This window comes from Armigeres subalbatus, chromosome 1 (assembly GCF_024139115.2).
Source record: "Armigeres subalbatus isolate Guangzhou_Male chromosome 1, GZ_Asu_2, whole genome shotgun sequence".
Lineage (NCBI taxonomy): Eukaryota > Metazoa > Arthropoda > Insecta > Diptera > Culicidae > Armigeres > Armigeres subalbatus.
In genome coordinates this window covers 5,705,794-5,723,852 of record NC_085139.1, presented here as the reverse complement: position 1 = coordinate 5,723,852, position 18,059 = coordinate 5,705,794, and the positions used below count along the sequence as shown (strand labels likewise).

The following is an 18,059-nucleotide window of genomic DNA, read 5'->3' as shown; positions in this document are numbered from 1 at the left end:
GCGTCAAATCCTTAATAAATTACTGGAATATAACTAACGGACTCATCATCGGTTTGCAGATTTTAAGGCAACTCTGGCATATAATGCTAGAACATGACTTTCCGGCAAAGTTTATTAGACTGATTCGGGCGACACTCGATGGATCCACATTGAGCGTCGCCATATCTGATGAGACATCCAATTCGTTCGTGACGTTAGATGAATTGAAGCAGGGCGATTCGCTCTCTAATCTGCTATTCAACATAGATCTACAAAATTCCGTTGAATTTTCTGACGTTACTCTGATGAATTTCAAGTCGTAATTTGCATGATTTTTTTCCCGACGAAATTCGAATGATGTTTCCGACGTGATTTGGATGAATTTTACGAGTAAATTTGGATGGATTTCTTGAAGTTATTTTGATAAAATTTCCGACGTAACTTACATTAGTGACCCGGCCAAATGCGGATGAATTTTGAAGAAATTTAGATGAATTTTCCTAATTTGTTTGGATTTCCTGAAGAATGGCCCCTTGCACCGAATGAGTACAATGACGTTTGAGCAGTTGTTTACTAAAAATGAACACTTTTTAATACATCTGCTCAAACGTCAAATAATGCACATATGCAATGAATAATTATGGATGATTTTTTCCTGTTGAAATTCGGATGATTTTTCCCCACAAATTTTGAATGAACTTTCCGAGGACTTCATTTTTGAAGGACCCCTGTTCCGGCGGTTTCTGACTAACCCGGCCTCCTGATGGCAACTAATAAAAGTACTCTTGGGCGTCCTATTCTAGTGCTATGCCCCAATGTTGCGGTAGTGTTAGAATAGTCTAATCTGGATATTATAGCAACGAAAACAATTTTGGATCCGCTAAAACTACTCGAATTACCCACTAGATTAAAGTTACCAAATTTTTAGAATAGAATCGGTTCAAGTATTGCGTTGAGCCGATTCTATTCTAGAAATATTTTTCTGGTAATATGGAGCCCATACTGCAGACCAATAGGTATTCTAAAATCGATCTGACTAGAGGACAATAGATAGCTTTGAGACAGTGGACAACATCGAAATGCTTTGCAATTGGGAATATAAAGCCATGGGTGCGAAAGGTTTTAGCAGTCACGTACGTAATATGCTCTCTAAACGTTAGCTTATAATCTAGCATAACCCCGAGGTCTTTGACAAAAGGTTTTCGCGGGAGAGTGGAACCAATTTTGTAGTCGTAGCTAATCACAGAATGTTTGCGGGAGAATAAAATAAGGAAACATTTGTCAGCATTTATTACCATTTGATTGAAATCACAACAGATCTATTCGATTTAGATATTTATCATGATGACCTAATATTTTCAAAATATAATCAAATAGTTTTGATTTTGTAGGTTATACAAATACCTAATATTTCTGCGTTATCCGGAAACTGACAAATAAATTATCTTTTGTTGAAGTACTTCAGAACGCTTAGCTTTAATACTTTCGAAAATTGTTTGAATTTTAAACATTAAGGACTGTTCAGTTTATAAAGAGGACACTGTGCACTGTACATAGTTGAAATTATTACTACCAATACATGTCTTTATATCATCTAACCTTCTAGAAATGAATCTCATTTATTACTGATTCAATTCTTGTTATAAAAATGACGTACTTTATAACAATTTCAATTTATTAAATTTTCAACACCGTCTCTACTGTTCCTGGATATCCTGGTTCCTGGCTTCCAGAGCGGCCTCAGGTCCTCTTCAACTGCAAAAAGCCATCGTGTACGCGGCCTTCCACAACGTGACCAGCCCACCGTAGTCTGCCGTGTTGTATAAGCCTAATAATATCCAGCCCTTTATACACCTGGTACCATTCGTGATTCATGCGACACTGTCAGATGCCGTTCTCCTGTTTATCACTGAGTATTGTCCGCTGCACCTCACGTTCAAATACTACTCCGAAAGCTCTCCGATCAGCTTCCTTTATCGTCCATGTTTCATGGCCGTATAAAGTCACCGGAAGAATCAGACTAGTATACAACGCGAGTTTTGTTTTCGTTTGCAGACTACGGGACTTAAGCTGGTTACTAAGTCCGTAATAAGCCCTTTTTGCAGCTGCAATACGCCTTTTCACCTCGCGGGTAACATCATTATGGCACGTCACTAATGTTCCAAGATACACAAATTCTTCTATCACTTCAAATTTTTCACCATCGACCATGTACTTCATTTTGCTGGTATTGATCGTGAGTCCAATCCTCGCTGTCTCCCTCTTAAAAGGCACAAAAGCCTCTTCCACGGCACGGCGATCAATCCCGATAATATCGATATCGTCCGCAAATTCCAGGAGCATATGCGATCTTGTGAAAATGGTACCGCTTCTTTGCACACCAGCTCTCCTTATCATAGGAGTGCTATATTGAATAGTAGATTCGAAAGTGCATCACCCTGCTTTAATCCATCTAAGGTAACAAATGACGTCGATATTTCTTCCGCAACCCTTACATTTGATTTCGATCCGTCCAACGTTATACGAATCAGCCTTATCAGTTTCGCCGGAAAACCATGTTCTAGCACAATTTGCCATAATTCATTCCGTTCCACTGAATCGTACGCCGTCTTGAAATCAATAAACAGATGATGTGTCTGCAAGTTGTACTCCCGGAATTTATCAAGGATTTGTGTCAGGGTAAACATTTGATCCGTCGTTGATCGGCCTTCACGAAAACTTGCCTGATATTCGCCGACGAAGGACTCTTCAAGCGGTTTCAATCTATGGTACAGAATACGGGACATAATTTTGTACGCCGAATTAAGGAATGTTATTCCTCGGTAATTGGCGCACTCCAGTCTATGCTCTTTCTTAAAGAGAGGACATATGAGGCCGTCCAACCAGCTAGCAGGCATTTCCTCGTCTTACCATATTTTCGACATAATATGGTGCAGAACTTCATAAAGCTGCTCACTGCCATGTTTGAGAAGTTCAGCCGGGAGCGGGTCCTTTCCCGCGGCCTTATTGTTTTTCAGCTCTTTAACAGCCTTTAAACCTCATTTAGTGTAGGTGACTCCACAGCTTGTCCATAGTCGATAATCTTTATTATGTTCAGCGATGCACCGTCACTTCCACTATTCAACAAAGTCTCGAAGTATTGCTTCCACCTTGCAGCCTCTTCGGTTTTATCTGTCAGCATATTCCCTTGTTGGTCGTTGCACATGACGGGAGATGGCGCTGTCTTTCTCCGCACGCCATTGACAGACTCATAGAACCTCCGCATATCGTTCTGCTCCATTTTTTCCTGCGCCTCGCTAATCACTTGTTCTTCATATTCTTTCTTTTTTCTGCGGTGGGTTCGTTTTTCGGCTGCTCTTGCTTCCTTGTACCGATCTCTATTCGATCGGGTACCCGACACCAACATCCGGCTTCTGGCAACGTTCTTCTCGTCTGTCACTCTCTGACACTCCACATCGAACCAACCCGTCCTGAGTCGCCTCTGTGCAGTGCCTACCACTTCTCGTGCTGTTGTGCTCACCGCTCCATGGATCGACTCCCATAGATCGTTGATGTTGTCGCTAACGTTGATTGCACTTATCCGTTCGTCGAGCTTCTGGCGGTACTCAGCCGATACTCCTTCCGCCGACAATCGCTGGATATTGTAACGCATCGTTCGCTGTGATTTTTCATTCGATACAGTTGACAACGGTGATCGAATTTTACTGACAACGAGGTAGTAATGAGAATCACCTCTGTCACTTTGGTCCTCTGAATGTTCGCACATCGATAACATCCGAGAAATGGCGCCCATCCACCAGAACCTGGTCTATCTGGTTGCAAGTTTCACCATTTGGGTGTCTCCAGGTGTGTTTTCGGATGTTATTTCGTGCAAAGTAGGTGCTACTGATGACCATCCCTCTAGCAGCATCGAAATTTACTAGCCGTATGCCGTTGTCATTGGTAGCGGAGTGAAGGTGATAAACCACCTACCGTTCCCTACCGCCCAACATCCGTTTCTTCATTTATGCCGACGACCAGTCTTGTGCTAAATCATTTGTTTTTTTTTATGTGGGAAAAGAAGGTGAATTGTCATCGCCGATAGCTTCTCAAATTTTGAAATTAAACACAGATTTGTCATTCAAATATAAACCTTACTGACATCAACAAAATGTCAACAGTGACGTTTAATATTTTGTTTGGCATTATGGCTTGGTGTTAGGAAGAAAAATGAGTTCAAAAAGTAACGGTAAATGCTTCAAGTTAAGATTCGATTTGCAAACGATTCTTACTTGCTGGCGAGTTATTAGAAAGCAAGATCACGTGTAAGTGTTACTCGCCATAGATTTTTAGAATATTTTATTTTTCCCATCCCTGCCGACAACATCTTATTGGTCGTCGTCTGAGACACACGCGGATGTAAGGGAATTAAAACGCAATCCGCAGTAAGCGCAGCCCTTCGATGCGCTACCTCGCTAGTGTTCTCTATGACCGGCAACAAGTGTATTCATGGCCACGCTTGAAATGAAGGAGTACCAGCTATCCACCTCGAGTATTAAGATGGGGAAACTTGGCTTGGTGTTTCCACTAACCGAGGTCTACCCTATCTACCTCGCTTCCGCGGGGTAAAAGTCAGGGTTAACTTGGTCCGAACCCTATCGAAGCCACACAGAACCAACACCTTTCCAGCACTGCAAATAGATCCAGCTACCATTGATAGCTGCCTTCTCTACGACTTGAAATTTATCTGCCTTCCCCACCGTAACCCCTCCGATACCCGTTGCTCCCGTCCGAATTCACCGAGACAGCCATCCTGTCATTCCGCCATCGTGTGCTGGCGACCATCTACCGCAAAGCCGCCTTATTGACCACATCCACCTCCGGAGCTCATCTCCTTATCCAAAGCGACAAGGGGATTTCTAAATCGTCCAAAGAATGCTGATCATGTCTTCACTAGGTCAATCTGATATGGACTTTACAACTAGACCATCGGTTCCGACGATCACCCCCACTGTGATCGCGTTCGAATTTTCGTCCAGCATTTTATTCCAAACAAAATTTCATTGAATTTCAAAGTGTCAGCAAGTTTTTTTTTTCGTTTAATTATTTTTCATATTTTAACGTTGCTTACGGAGGGTCCTTAGGTTGGATGTGTGGGTGACCTTTTCTGTTCCTCCCCCTTAGTTCACCACATTTACGCTGTTGCCAGATTACGGAATTGGTATGATGAAAGCTGTTTTCCAACGTGCTGCGAACGGTTGAACATCGGGAAGCTTGATGGGATCGGAGTTATTTCCGTGGAACACTTTTTCATGAACAGTGGAGTAAATTCGTTCATACTTAACAATTTCTAAGAATCAAGCTCCTCATTGACTAATAGCATTTCATCTAGAAAGAACTGTGTCCATGGTAATATTGGCAAAACAGTCTTGATGAAGAACTGGAAAAACTGACTGAATAAGCTCTCGAAACCAAATAGAATTTTGGCAGATTCATCATTTGAACAAGCGTGTATGTCGTTTCCGTCAACTTTGAAAGGAATTCTAGCTGATAATTTCTATTCCTTTACAAAATCCCAGAAACTTGGTGGATTCTGTTTTTCGTTGGTCTCGAGCTCGGATACATAGGTTTTGCAAGTGTCGGGCATCCTCGGACAAAAAATCGATGTCTTTGCTTACGAACATTACGCAGCTCAAAGGTGTCCAACCTCTAAGTTGATGATTTGAGGACAAAAAATCGGCTCAAAGGCAGCTCAAAGGTGTCCAACCTCGAAGTTGGTGATTTGCGGACAAACAATCGATGTCTTTGCTTACGAACATTACGCAGCTCAAAGGTGTCCAACCTCTAAGTTGATGATTGCTGGAATCTAATGTTACAGGAAGCGAAATATTCGTGTTGCATGCGTACTTACCTGTGTTCAATGGTTGAAGGACCCCTTCACCGAACTCATACATAGGACCGGGATGGACGTTGGAAAGGCTCAACTGTGACGTGAGGATTGGAGCTTTTTGGAGACCATTGACGATGCTGGGCTAGTGAAATCAGTAGGTCTGTTGGAAGTCATCAAAATCGGCCTGAGAGAGTGGTTTAGTGGACTCCCCCTTTCTGATATTTACGCTAGAGGACCAGGATGCCTACAGAGCGCTGGGTGAACTGGCTCGACTGTAACAAAGAGATTTGGAACTCTAGGAGAACTTCTAGGCGTGAATCCGAAGGCCTTCGATAATATGTTAGTTGAACTTGATGACGGTGGGTGCTTACGATTCACATGTCAATAAGAGTAGCACGAGAGATTAGTTTGGGATATCCCTTTTCGAACTCAATCACAGGGCCTTTAGATCGCCAGCTGGAGGGGCTCAGCTGTGACGAGAGGATTGGGGTCTCTCAGAGGACTTGCTGGCGTACATCTCGGAGAGTAATGATGCCTGTTGATTGTTGATAGTTAAACAGTCACACTTTTCTTGTAGTATCGTAAACCTTACCGAGGGTACGTTTTTTGGAATGGTTCAAAGGGACGAACAGAGATGCCTTCTGGCCTGTACCAAGGATCGCCCACGACACTTGAAACGGTTTCGTAAATGAAACGGAAACGAAGCAAAGATTTTGTTGCCTGTTTTCAGTCAATCTTCTTTCCGCAAGGTACTAACTTCGTGGTTTTTACAAGAGACGAGTGTACGTTTGAAATGTCCATAAGATGTTTCTTGACATCCTTGTTCGAATGTAGTCACGTAGTGTGGTTCGACGTCGTTAGCGGCTTGAGATGCAGTAGCTACTTTTAGTTATGTGTCATCAGACTTGGAAGAGCTGCGAATATTACACCTAGTATAGGGAACTGGTGCCTCTTTTGGGCTATTGCTAGTGAGGTTTGAGCTACTGGGGGGAGATCGAGTTGCATTGCCATTAAACGTTTTATTAGATCGTTGAGGTGGCGCAGATGGTGTCTAAACGTTGATTCCGGTGAACCTAATTTTTGTTTTTTAAACTGGCTGGGAGATCGGAGATCATCTGCACAACAAATATGTCCGGAATGTGTGCAACAGGGCTGTTTCTCTCATCCAGATGCTCCAGAAGAGATGTCTCTTCATAGGACCTAGATGTATTTAGAGGTTAGTCGAAGGTCAGACTTTTTATACTATCGAAAAAAAATGCTTTGGTCGGGCGTATTACAGCTAATAAGTTGTGACCGGTGAACGTCTTATTCAACTTTTGAAAATTTTCGCCTTTGTTTCCGAGTCTTATGTCCATGAAGTCAGTACGTATTAGTAACTCATGCTAACTTCGGTTAAATAACTCGACGGAATTCGGATAAATTTCCCGACAGTATGTGGATGAATTTTCCGAAGAAATTCAAATGAAGTACTCGACAAAATTTAAATTATTTTTCCAACAAAATTGTATTCGGAAATTCAAATCAGTTTTCCGACGAAATTTGGATGAATTTCTCGAAGAATATTTGGATAAATTTCGAGACGAAATTTAGATGAATTTCCCGACAAATTTCGGATGAATTTTTGATAAAATTCGGATGATTTATTTTACGAAATTCGGATAAATTTGGATGATTTTCTTGATGTAATTCGGATAAATTTCCTGACGCAATTCGAATGAATTTTTCGACAAAATTTGGATGAATTTGAACGAAATATGTATGAATTTTTCAACGAAATAATTTGGATGAATTTCTATATGTAGTTCGGATGAATATCGCGACTTAATTCGGATGCGACGAAACTAAATTCGAATGAATTTCCTGATGAAATTTGGATGTATGTAATTTGGATGAATTTCACAACTGCACTCGGATGCGTTTCCCGACGAAATGGAAATGCGTTTCCCTACGAAATTTGGATGCATTTCTTGACAAAAGTCAGATGAGTTTCCCAGCGATATTCGGATTAATTCCCCGACGATCTTTAGTTAAATATCCCGACGGAATTCGAATGAATTTCCCGACGTTATGCGGATGAACTTGGGATTAATTTCCTGACGAAATCAGATGAATCAAGAATTTCCCGACAAAATTCAAATTATTTTTCCTACGATATTTGTATTTGGAAATTCAAATTAATTTTCCGACGGAATTTGGATGAATTTGGATAAACAAAATTTAGATGAATTTCACGACGAAATTCGAATGCATTTCCCAATAAAACTCCGATAATTTTTTTGGCAAAAATTGGAAGAATGTTGCTATGTGATTGAAATTAATTCTACGACCAACTTCGGATTAATATTTTAAGACGAAATTCGGATGAATGTTTCATGAAATTTGAATGAATTTCCCGAAAAAGCTCGGATGAATTTCTCTACGATATTTGGATTCGGATAAATTTTCCATGGAGATCTATGTTCCGATGTTGTGGCAGAGAATGTGGTTAAGAGAACACAATTTATAGAAAATGTCTTCTAATCCTGCAAATGCGGCACAAACTTTCGACTATCGGTATTGAAGAGCCCTCTTTATTTATTTTTAAGTGGGAGAGAATTCCGCGCCCTAGTTTACTCTAATGTGAAAAAACAACTACTTCAAGTACTGCCGAAAACATCAAGAAGATAGTGCAGTACAGATAGTGCAGTGTATGATAGTTGTTCGGAGCATTTGGATCTAGATGACTGATTACGGCTTTAGGGACGAATCCAATGTGGAAAAGTAAGAAGTAGGTAGTTACTGTACTTCCGATTTCCATCGGAACAGATTTCAAAAAGACGCAAAAGATATCTGAGAGCTGAATTTTTCAACTTTTGCTATTCCACCACGAGTTTCATTACAATCCATCTGAATCTTTCAAAATCCATTTGGAATGAGTATTTAACAAAGAAATACAAAAGTAGTTCTAGTTCGTCTGCGCCCTAGCGATTAAGAAGTTAAGAAGTTTCACGGCTCCAACATGCGAGCAGAAGTTGCAAATGCAAGCTCATTGATCTACTACCGATGTGATTTGAAAGATTTTAATCTATGCCTAAACAAATTTCTACCAACTTTCTTAATTTTCTTTATTGATGAAAAATGTGACAGACAGATCTCCACTCTAGCTCCCGGCTACTGATTTTTGGTAGCATCGGCTGTAGACCCCCAGATTTAAGGTCACTCCTGACGGAATCCAAACAACGCTCAACTGTCATTTTTATTGTTTCACGCATGCTGCGGCGCAGCAAAGCTAAGTCAACAAAAATGACAGTTGTGCACCGCCTCCGTATCGAGTGGTGTGCAACCCGAAAACGCGAGCACTTTGAAACTTGGATTCCGTCAGGAGTGACCTTAAGATCCAATTGCGGATTATCATGATTTATTTACTGAAACATTTGTTGCAGCCGGTAAGTGCTCTCCACTGATACGTAGCGTGTTTCAATGGCATAAAAAAGCACAGGTTTCATGTTGGACTTGAATATTCGGTTCTTTTTGCGTCGACTAAACGAACTGTTTTGCTGATATTTCTTGAACTTTTGAACCAAACCTATTTCGGGCGGTGAAGTGCAAAATACATTGCAGAATATGAGTGTCCAAAAACTTCACAACTCCTCAAAAAAAAGTAAATAAAGAGAGTCTCTCGTGTGGACCTAAGCCATTTTCGAAAATTATATCTAAAATCATATCTCGAAACGACAATTCAAAACTATCGGATTTTGAGCTGATTCAAATCAAACAGCATCATCATTCTACAAGAACGGCAGCAGGGCCCTTCTTCGTCCATCGACGACGACGACGGTCGTCATCGGTGGGGGGTAATTGAATCATTCTGCTTGCAATCCTTCCCACAGCAGCCCAACGACAATGAGGGCCACTCGATCCAATTTGGACGAAGATTTCTGACGCACGTTCTCTGTTCGCCTCGCTGCGACGAGCTTAGTTTGGAAAAAAGGGGGAAATCAAATCAATCCGGGTTGTTTATAATGATTTTATTTTCCATGTTTTTGCAGATTGCGAGAAAGCCCTGCTGGACAGTGGCGGCGGCGGTGGTGGTGGCGGCATTTCGTTGACGTCCGCCACCAGTGTCCTCTACGGTGGCACTGGCGGCGGCGGCGGTGGTGACAGTGGCTCGACGGGAGGGGCCAGCAGTGGCGTCAGCGAACTCAGCGAGTACAACAGTGCCCTCCAGCGGTTGAGCAGTCAACAGCACCAGCAGGAGCAACAGTTTAGAGGCAACAGTGCGACGTCAATTAGTGGCGGTAATGGCGGCGGCAGCAGTGCTGCCAGCAATTCCAATAATAGCAGTGGTGAGTACGAAATGATTGTTTTCACATATATGTATTCCGATTCGGCATCGATTCAGAACGAAGAGCCCGAGACTCGGGGAGTGACGGGCAAAATATCACCGTATAATTATACAGACTGAGAGTTGCGTAAAGTGTGCTGCGCTGCGGTTCATAGACGTGGCGGGAACCGTATAATTTTGATATATTGACTAAAACAAAACGAATTCGAAATCCGTTTTGCCTACCTGTGCATTTGAATTGGAAGGGATTGAATCCGAACGCTGAATGGGCTGAATGGTTGTTTCATAACATTTCTTCACTGGGCGGATTGCGTCGAGAGAGTGTGTTACCAATTCCATCACCTATCTGGTCGCATTTAGTGGGAGAAAAAAGCGCTTTATTCTGCGCCCTGTAATAAAGAATCGGCGGGGAGCCGCGCTTGATCGCACCGAGGTATCAATTTTAGTACAAAGCTTTCGGGGCCTAAATATATTGGTTTTAGGTTTCTACCTTAGAATTAACTATCGCGGTGGCGGCGTTTCAAAGATCTTGGTCAGGGGTCACGCACTTAACGCACATAGTAGGCCCTGCGTATTGTATGCTCTTTTGCAAAACACTCGCATCTGATAGAAGCCTGCTTTGTTAGGGTTTTAAATTTCCAAACTCTGTGTTCGAATCCGATTTGACTCTGTTTGGATAATGGTTCGGTCGGTCAGTTGTTGGTTGGAAATTCACGGTCGAGTTGTTCTGGAAACAAAGGGGTTTCCAGTGGCACCCCACACCCCGTACAAGGCATCATATGAAACGAATTTGGTGTGCAGGCGGGGAAAAATAGCCATTTGGAGAATTGTTTTTTTTTTCGATTTTATTGAGAAAACCATAATAAATCCACCTATGTTTAACCCAGTTTGTGATATCGAAAGACTAAATCAATTTATTGTTCAAATAAATTGCGAAAATGAGCGATTTCAGAATAGAAGTTCATTGGACAAACGATTTAGGAATTCATGCGCGAAACGTCACATAATTTCAGCATTTTCAAATAAAGCCTTACACTCAAAGTTTGTCGAGTAGATTCTGGATGCCGATGTTTCCCAACGAATTGATATCTTTCTTGGGCGTAAGACGACTAAAAAGGGTCTAATTGCACTCCCTCGCACACTTTGCATTCGAATTCGATAATAACACCCCCCGTTTATGTCTGTGCGTTCCTCCATGCGGTCCCCTTTCCGACGATGTTCATTCAGAAAACAACGCATTCACAGTTTTGTTGTATGAATCGCTATTAGGCGAACAAAATGCTGAATGAGAATCACTTGATTGCCTCTGCCGTTGCTGCTGTTGCTTTGCTTTAGGTTCCCAACCCTTTCGGCTGCCGCCTTCTCCGATCGAATTGGAATCCAATTTTTTTGATTTCTGTCCGTCGATGGCGATCGAGACGAGGGGGCGCACGATGGCGATGACAATGCAAATTCTCTCCCTCCTTCTATTATGAGTTTTTTTTTATCTTTCTCATTGATGCCTTTTTTTAGACCACACGGGAAGGTTAGGGTTCACTCTGAGCGGAGGTGCGTGGCTGCAGGGGCCATCTTTGATCCAATGAGTGTTTTGCCCATGCAGCAGCAACAACGTTCTCAGTGGATCTAACAAAGTACTTATTTTAATTTTTCATGATGATGATCAACTGCGGCCCGAGTGGAAACAAACGGCGAACGTACGAACGAACGAACGAACGGCGGCGGCGAATGCGATGGCTTTCGATTCTCGTCTCGGCCGTCCTCGGTGATGGTGGTGATTTCCAGCGATGATAACAGCGATTTAAATGAATGAGACTCTAAACTGAATGTGAATGAATGAATGGAGCTGCTGCGCTTCATAACGGCCATCCCACACTTGGAGCACATATTCCCATTCTTATGTTTGGATGTGTGCGGATTAGACCGGCTCGGTCAAACTTATGCGATTGGAAGTCGGTAATATCCTCTAAAAAATCTTTGAAATAAGTTACATGACACTTACATCAGTTTTTACTTTTTATTTATTGTACTAAATTATTTAATATTGTACTGTTTTACACTGTACAGCATCAAGTTTTGACAAAAAATATGTTTGGGAAGATCGTCTTTTAGCGAAATTCACTGAGCCAAAACGGTTTCCAATAAGTTGTTAGTTGATAAGTTGAAAATTTCAATAAAATATACTCATCTAGGGATGTCCAATTATCATAATTTAACACACTATTTCCCAAGAAAACTATCGACTAAAATTTCAACATGGTCTAGTGTGGATCGGCCGCTTTCGCATGAATGGACGCCCCTCTTCCTCTCCCTCTGCTTCGGATACTTCGAGCCCGTCTCCTCGCGACCAGAGTGCGGAATATGCCATCAGGAGGGGCATATGATAACGCGCTTACTGCGCGTTAATGAATTGAATGCACTCGCTGCCGCAGCCGCCGCCGCCGTCACACCATCGCCACAGTCGCAGTTGGCGGCGATGATGGTTGTTTAATAATATAATCTAGTGGGCACTGACGACGACGACGATGATGATGCCTTTGATGGCCGCTTGATGGAACCGTTGTGACACGTTTCGCAAGGGCAAATTTACTGGCGAACGAGTCGGGGGGCCCGCGGGCCAGGGCTCGATCGCGCTCGTTCGATGGATCGACCTGATGTGTACTAATGATAGATTTGCTGCAGCAACCAGATGATCATCGCCTGGTTCTCGGTTTGATGGGACACGCCGGGTTTGCAACTTGAGTGGTTTTGCGAATGACCGGACCGGAAACTGGAACGGTTTCATTCAATTCTGCCTTTCATTGACGGTTGCGGAGTTGTTTGATTACATATCTGTTAGCAGATGAAGAAGTATGAACCAGATATTTGTTGTATGATGATCCGAAGTTGTTTTGGTTTCGTTCAGTCGATGTTGTCGATCTGCAGTGTAATTTAAATTCAAAATTTCCATATTGTCTTAAGGCCAAACATTTAGTACATTATTTTCAATCGATATCGAGTTACCCCTCGGAGATTTTAGTACAATTAGAACAGCAAGAGTATCGATGGCTCCAAACGTTGATATGTACCAAATTTGAATGGAATGTTTTGAGTCCGGAGTTAGCTTCTACAAAAAATTTCAAAACAAGTCAGACAATTGATTCCGGCTATCACTTCTTCCTGTACCTGCGCTGATAAACGCTGAACTTTCCCACGGTCCAACACACGCTCTCCGGATCGTACTAATTTCTCATGCAAATCACTGCCAACAGTGTCTTAAAACGGCAGCAGCGGAGAATGGCAGCGCATTAATCGCCAGCCACCGCCGGACATCGATTAACTCTGGCGCACGCAGTTTCCGATTTGTGCGCCCCTTCGAAACGGGTTTACGCGCGCCGATCAGCCCACTCTCCTGCGTTCGGTTCGGATGTCCATAAGCCAGTTTTCCATTCATATTTCCGCCCTTAGATTTACTCGCGGAGTCGAAAATGACATTAACTACGGACGATAATCTCGTTTAACGGACTCCGAACCGTTCGTCGTCATCGCGCTGTCATTAATTTTAATACGTGTGCTTCCTCGCGGGGTCGTCTACTACTTATAAGTCGAAGGTGCAGAACAACAACGCTCGGCCCATGATCCAAATCCTCGATCGATTGCTCTTCGGGAGAAAGGAGGAAGGAATCAATTCTTTCGATCGATTTTTGATCTTCCTTCTGATGCAGGAAACAGCGGAGAATTAATTGAGCGAACTGACTGCTCTGGACTGACGTATAGAAACCATGCGAAGGCGATGCTGATAACGACTGCAGTTACGACTACAATTATGCTAATATCCCGCCATTTAGGCCTGTTTGCGATGCTAATTTACTCTGAGCAAATAAATCTGGCATCAGAACCGCTGAAGGCAAAACAAGGTGAGATTGGAACGGTTCCTCGACTTGCTTCCGACGTAGCAAGCCATGGTGCAAAGTTGGTGAAAGGAAAACTCGACATTGTTGTTTCATAAGGGCGCAAACCGTTTACATAATAAAGTGAGTAATCGCTAATTTTCCGGAAATCAGCGAAAGCAGTCAATGTCGAACTGTCATCGATTTAACAACGACAAAGACATCTTGGTTCGCGCGATCGCCGTCGATCAAACATGTGTTTTATGGCGCTGCCATTTGGGCGCCCATAAATCAAAGTTCTGCTGTCAAATTCAACTTTAACGACACCCCTTCAGTGCTTTCACTGTTTGAGGCGCGATAAAACCAGGGACGATAACAGCAAATCAGTAGCCAACTGAAAACAAAACACGAGAAAGGATCACAGAGTATCTTAATCTGTGGGAAATGTAAACAAACCAATTGACTTCGCTCGGGATGTGAAGGAGACGAAGAATAGAAACCGTCACCCGGTGGTGAGCATTTATCATCTTCCTCGAGGCTTGCGTGGCGCGGGTCCCTGAGGCGAAGGAGGAACGAACGATAGAACCTCCAGCATTCGAAATTTACGACGCCTTCAGCTGCAGGCTGCTCTCCGCTGGGACTCTTCTTGGGCGATTCCTTTCTCGGAATCGCACCATACACTGATTTCGATCAGTGTTTTTTTTTTGTTTCGTGTAACGGACCGAGGATTCGAATCCCAATCATCGTATGGATGCATGAACAAGAAAACGGCTGTCAACGAATATACAATTTTGGGATTTTAATTTTAATTTTCGCGGCTACGAATCCTATCATTGATCATAGGGCACTGCACGGACTGCATTGTCTCTTTCTCACTGCAAAGAAATTAGAGAACAACAAGGCCAGTAAATGAAAGAGGAGAGATTCGTCCGTACAGTGCAATGAGGTAGACTTTACTAAGGTGGCGCAGATCAGCGCTGCGTGCCATTAGTTATCTCTTTCACTCTCCCGCTGTTCTTATGCAACGCAAATAGTGACGTCACTATTTGCGTTGCATTAGATCAGTGAGAGAGTAAAAGAGAGAACTAGTGACACGCAGCGCCAGTCTACATAGCTCCTTGCGTGCAGTGCCCTATTGCTAATAGAAGAGACGTGCGCCGGGACGAATATCGTCGGCGGAAGCATTTTCGACGTCACGCCAGGAGTAATTTTTGCCGTCGGCGACGCGAATCGGCGTTGCAATATTTTATTGCATTTGATCAGTTTTATTGACATGACTATTTTTCCGGAATTCAGAAATGTCTTGGTAAAATGGCAAATTTTGCACAATCTGCTCGAGGAATTCCTCGGCAAATTCTTCGAACTTTCCTTGGCAAATTCTTCGAACTTTCCTCGGCAAATTCTTTGAAGTTTCCTCGCAATTTCCTCGAGAAATTCGTCGGAATATCCTCGAAAAATTCTACGGAGTTTCCCAAGCATTCCCTAGAAATTTCCTCTGGAAATGCTTCAAAATATCTTTAGCGAATCCTTCAGGATTTCCTCGACAAATTCGTCGGCTGCAAATAGGAATTCCCTTCGAAATTCCTAAAATTAGGCAAATTTTTAGAAAATTTTTTTGGCGCACAATTGGAACATTTTTCGGCAAATTCTTCTTATTTTTCGGCAAGTTCTTCGAAAATTACTTCGGCAAATTCTTTGCAACACCTTCCAGAAGTTTTTCGTAATTCCCTTGGCATTTGTATTTCCTCGATAAATTCAACGAAATTTACCTGGCGAATTATTCAGAGTTTCCTCGGTAAATGCTTTGTAATTTCTTTAACAGGGTTCGTTATTCTTACTCAATAGGAGCACATTTTCGACGTCACGTCTGGAGTTGTTTTTGCCGGCGGCGACTCTCCGAATTCTTCGTCAATTCGGCAAATTCTTCATACTTTCCTCGGAAAATTTCCAGCATTCGAAATTTCCCAGTATTCCTCAGAAATTTCCTCGGGAAGAAATTCTTCGGTATTTCCTCGGCAAATGCTTCAAAATAGGTTTAGCGAATCCTTCTTAATTTATTCGGCAAGTTCTTCAAAATTTCTTCGACAAACTCTTTGCAACACCTTCCACAAATTTTTCGTAATTTCCTTGGGGAAGATCCATTAATTACGTAACGCAAAAATTGGGAATTTTCAACCCCCTCCCCTATGTCACACTTTTTGTATGAAGCGTCTGATTTTTTTGTATTAGTTGTCACACTTCAATGGAACCCCCCTCCCCCCCCCTAAGCGTTACGTAATTTGTGGACGTTCCCTTGTATAATTCTTTGGCATTTGTATTTCCTTGCTAAATTCTTCGAAATTGCTTGAATATCTTTAGAGTTTCCTCGGCAAATACTTTGTAATTTCTTTAGCAGTGTTCGAAGTGTTCACAGCACACGATGCTCCCTCACGAAAACTTTCAAGGATAAATCAGTTTTCCGGCCTGCTGAAAGTGGGTTTGCTCGTTTTCTTTCATATCCGAGCTTTTTCGGTGCCATCAGCAAAGTAAATGATAGCTTTGGTGAAACAAATGACCTGATGATACCTACATCTTATGTTCCAAAGCTAACTATAGAGAAAAGATTGATCGGCGAATGATGTTCCTCACCATAAACAACGAAAACAGATTCTCAATGGACCCAAAAAACGCTTTGGTCTTGGCTTTGGTCTTAACGAAACGAAAAGTCGAAATCCTATTCTTTAGCAATTTCTTCAATAAATAATAAATTAATCCTTATATCGGTATTCCCTCGCAAATTCTCCGAAAATTTGTTGGTTTTTCTCGGTAAATTTTTCAACATTGGCAAATTCTTTGGCGTTTTCTCGGCAATTGCTTCAAAATTTCCTCGGATGAATGAATCGAAACTTCTTCGACAATTTTTTGATATTTTCTCAACAAATTCTTCGAAATTTTCTCGACATTATTCACTTGCCAATTCTTCGTGATTTCCTCGACAAGTTCTTTGAAATACTTTCGACAAATTGTTCAAAAATTATTCGGTATTTCTTAGGCGAATTTTTCAAAATTTCCTCGTCAAATCCTTCGAAATTTTCTCGGCGATTACTTCGAAGTCTCTTCGGCATGTTATTTCAAGTTTCTTCGTCAAGTTCTTCGAATTTTCCTCGGCATATTTTTCGGTATTTCTTCGGCAAATTCTTCGGTTTTTCCCCGCCAAATTCCCTAGAAATTTCCTCAGTTTTTTTAATTTCTTTGCGATTTTTTTTGAAATTTTCGCATAATATTCTTCATTGTTTCCTTGGCAAATTCATTCGACAAATTTTTCGAAATATCCTCGGCAAATTTTTCGGAATTAACGGGGCATTTTTTCGCAAATCCTTCGTAATTTCTCTGGCGTGTTTTTCGAAGTTTTCTTGTCGAGTTCTTCGAAATTTCGTCGTCATTTTTGACGTTGGACAACGTCTTAACCGAAGGTACTGGTTGTCAAATCAGAATCTAAAATTGGGGACCATCACGAAATCATGTTAGATTTCGAACGTTAATAAAGCGTAAACGTCTTACCCAGTAACAATATCAGATCCAATCAATCTCGTTCATGCATTCCCAACACGGACATCAGAATGGCCGTTTCATTTTCTCCGGGTATAAAAAGACCCATGATTCGCGCTCACACGTCATTTCTGTACGATGATCCACGGTAAGTGGTCACGGAGAGCGCACAGAACGATGGCGTTGGTAGCGGTCCTAGCATCAAATGGATGGCGGTGGTTTCTGAATCTGTAGCGATTTAGCGGCAAACTATCTAGTGGCTATCGTCGGCGTCAGCGGCACTCCAGTGAAATTTTCTAGCATAGTTCTGGAACAGGTTTTGTCGCAGGACCAATAAACTGGTTCTTTTTAGGACCACCATTTTATACAAGGGAAGGTTGTTGTGAGAAGAATTTTGTTCAAAGTGCAAATTAACTGTCAGAACGTGGCCGTTCGTAGCAGAAGCAAAGACGCGCGTCGGAGGGAGATGCGAATATTTATTCGCATGCAGCCA

General features: G+C 42.2%; 1 protein-coding gene across 7 annotated transcripts in view; it reads left to right on the top strand.

The window, feature by feature from the left end:
• Positions 1-18,059, top strand: part of LOC134220118 (ETS-like protein pointed) — a 377,379-nt gene that overhangs the window by 291,093 nt on the left and 68,227 nt on the right. For all 7 annotated transcript variants that reach the window (XM_062699108.1, XM_062699116.1, XM_062699137.1 and 4 more), the window contains one exon: positions 9,877-10,173. In XM_062699108.1, coding sequence (XP_062555092.1) covers positions 9,877-10,173 — 297 coding nt within the window. The remainder of the gene's footprint in view (positions 1-9,876; positions 10,174-18,059) is intronic.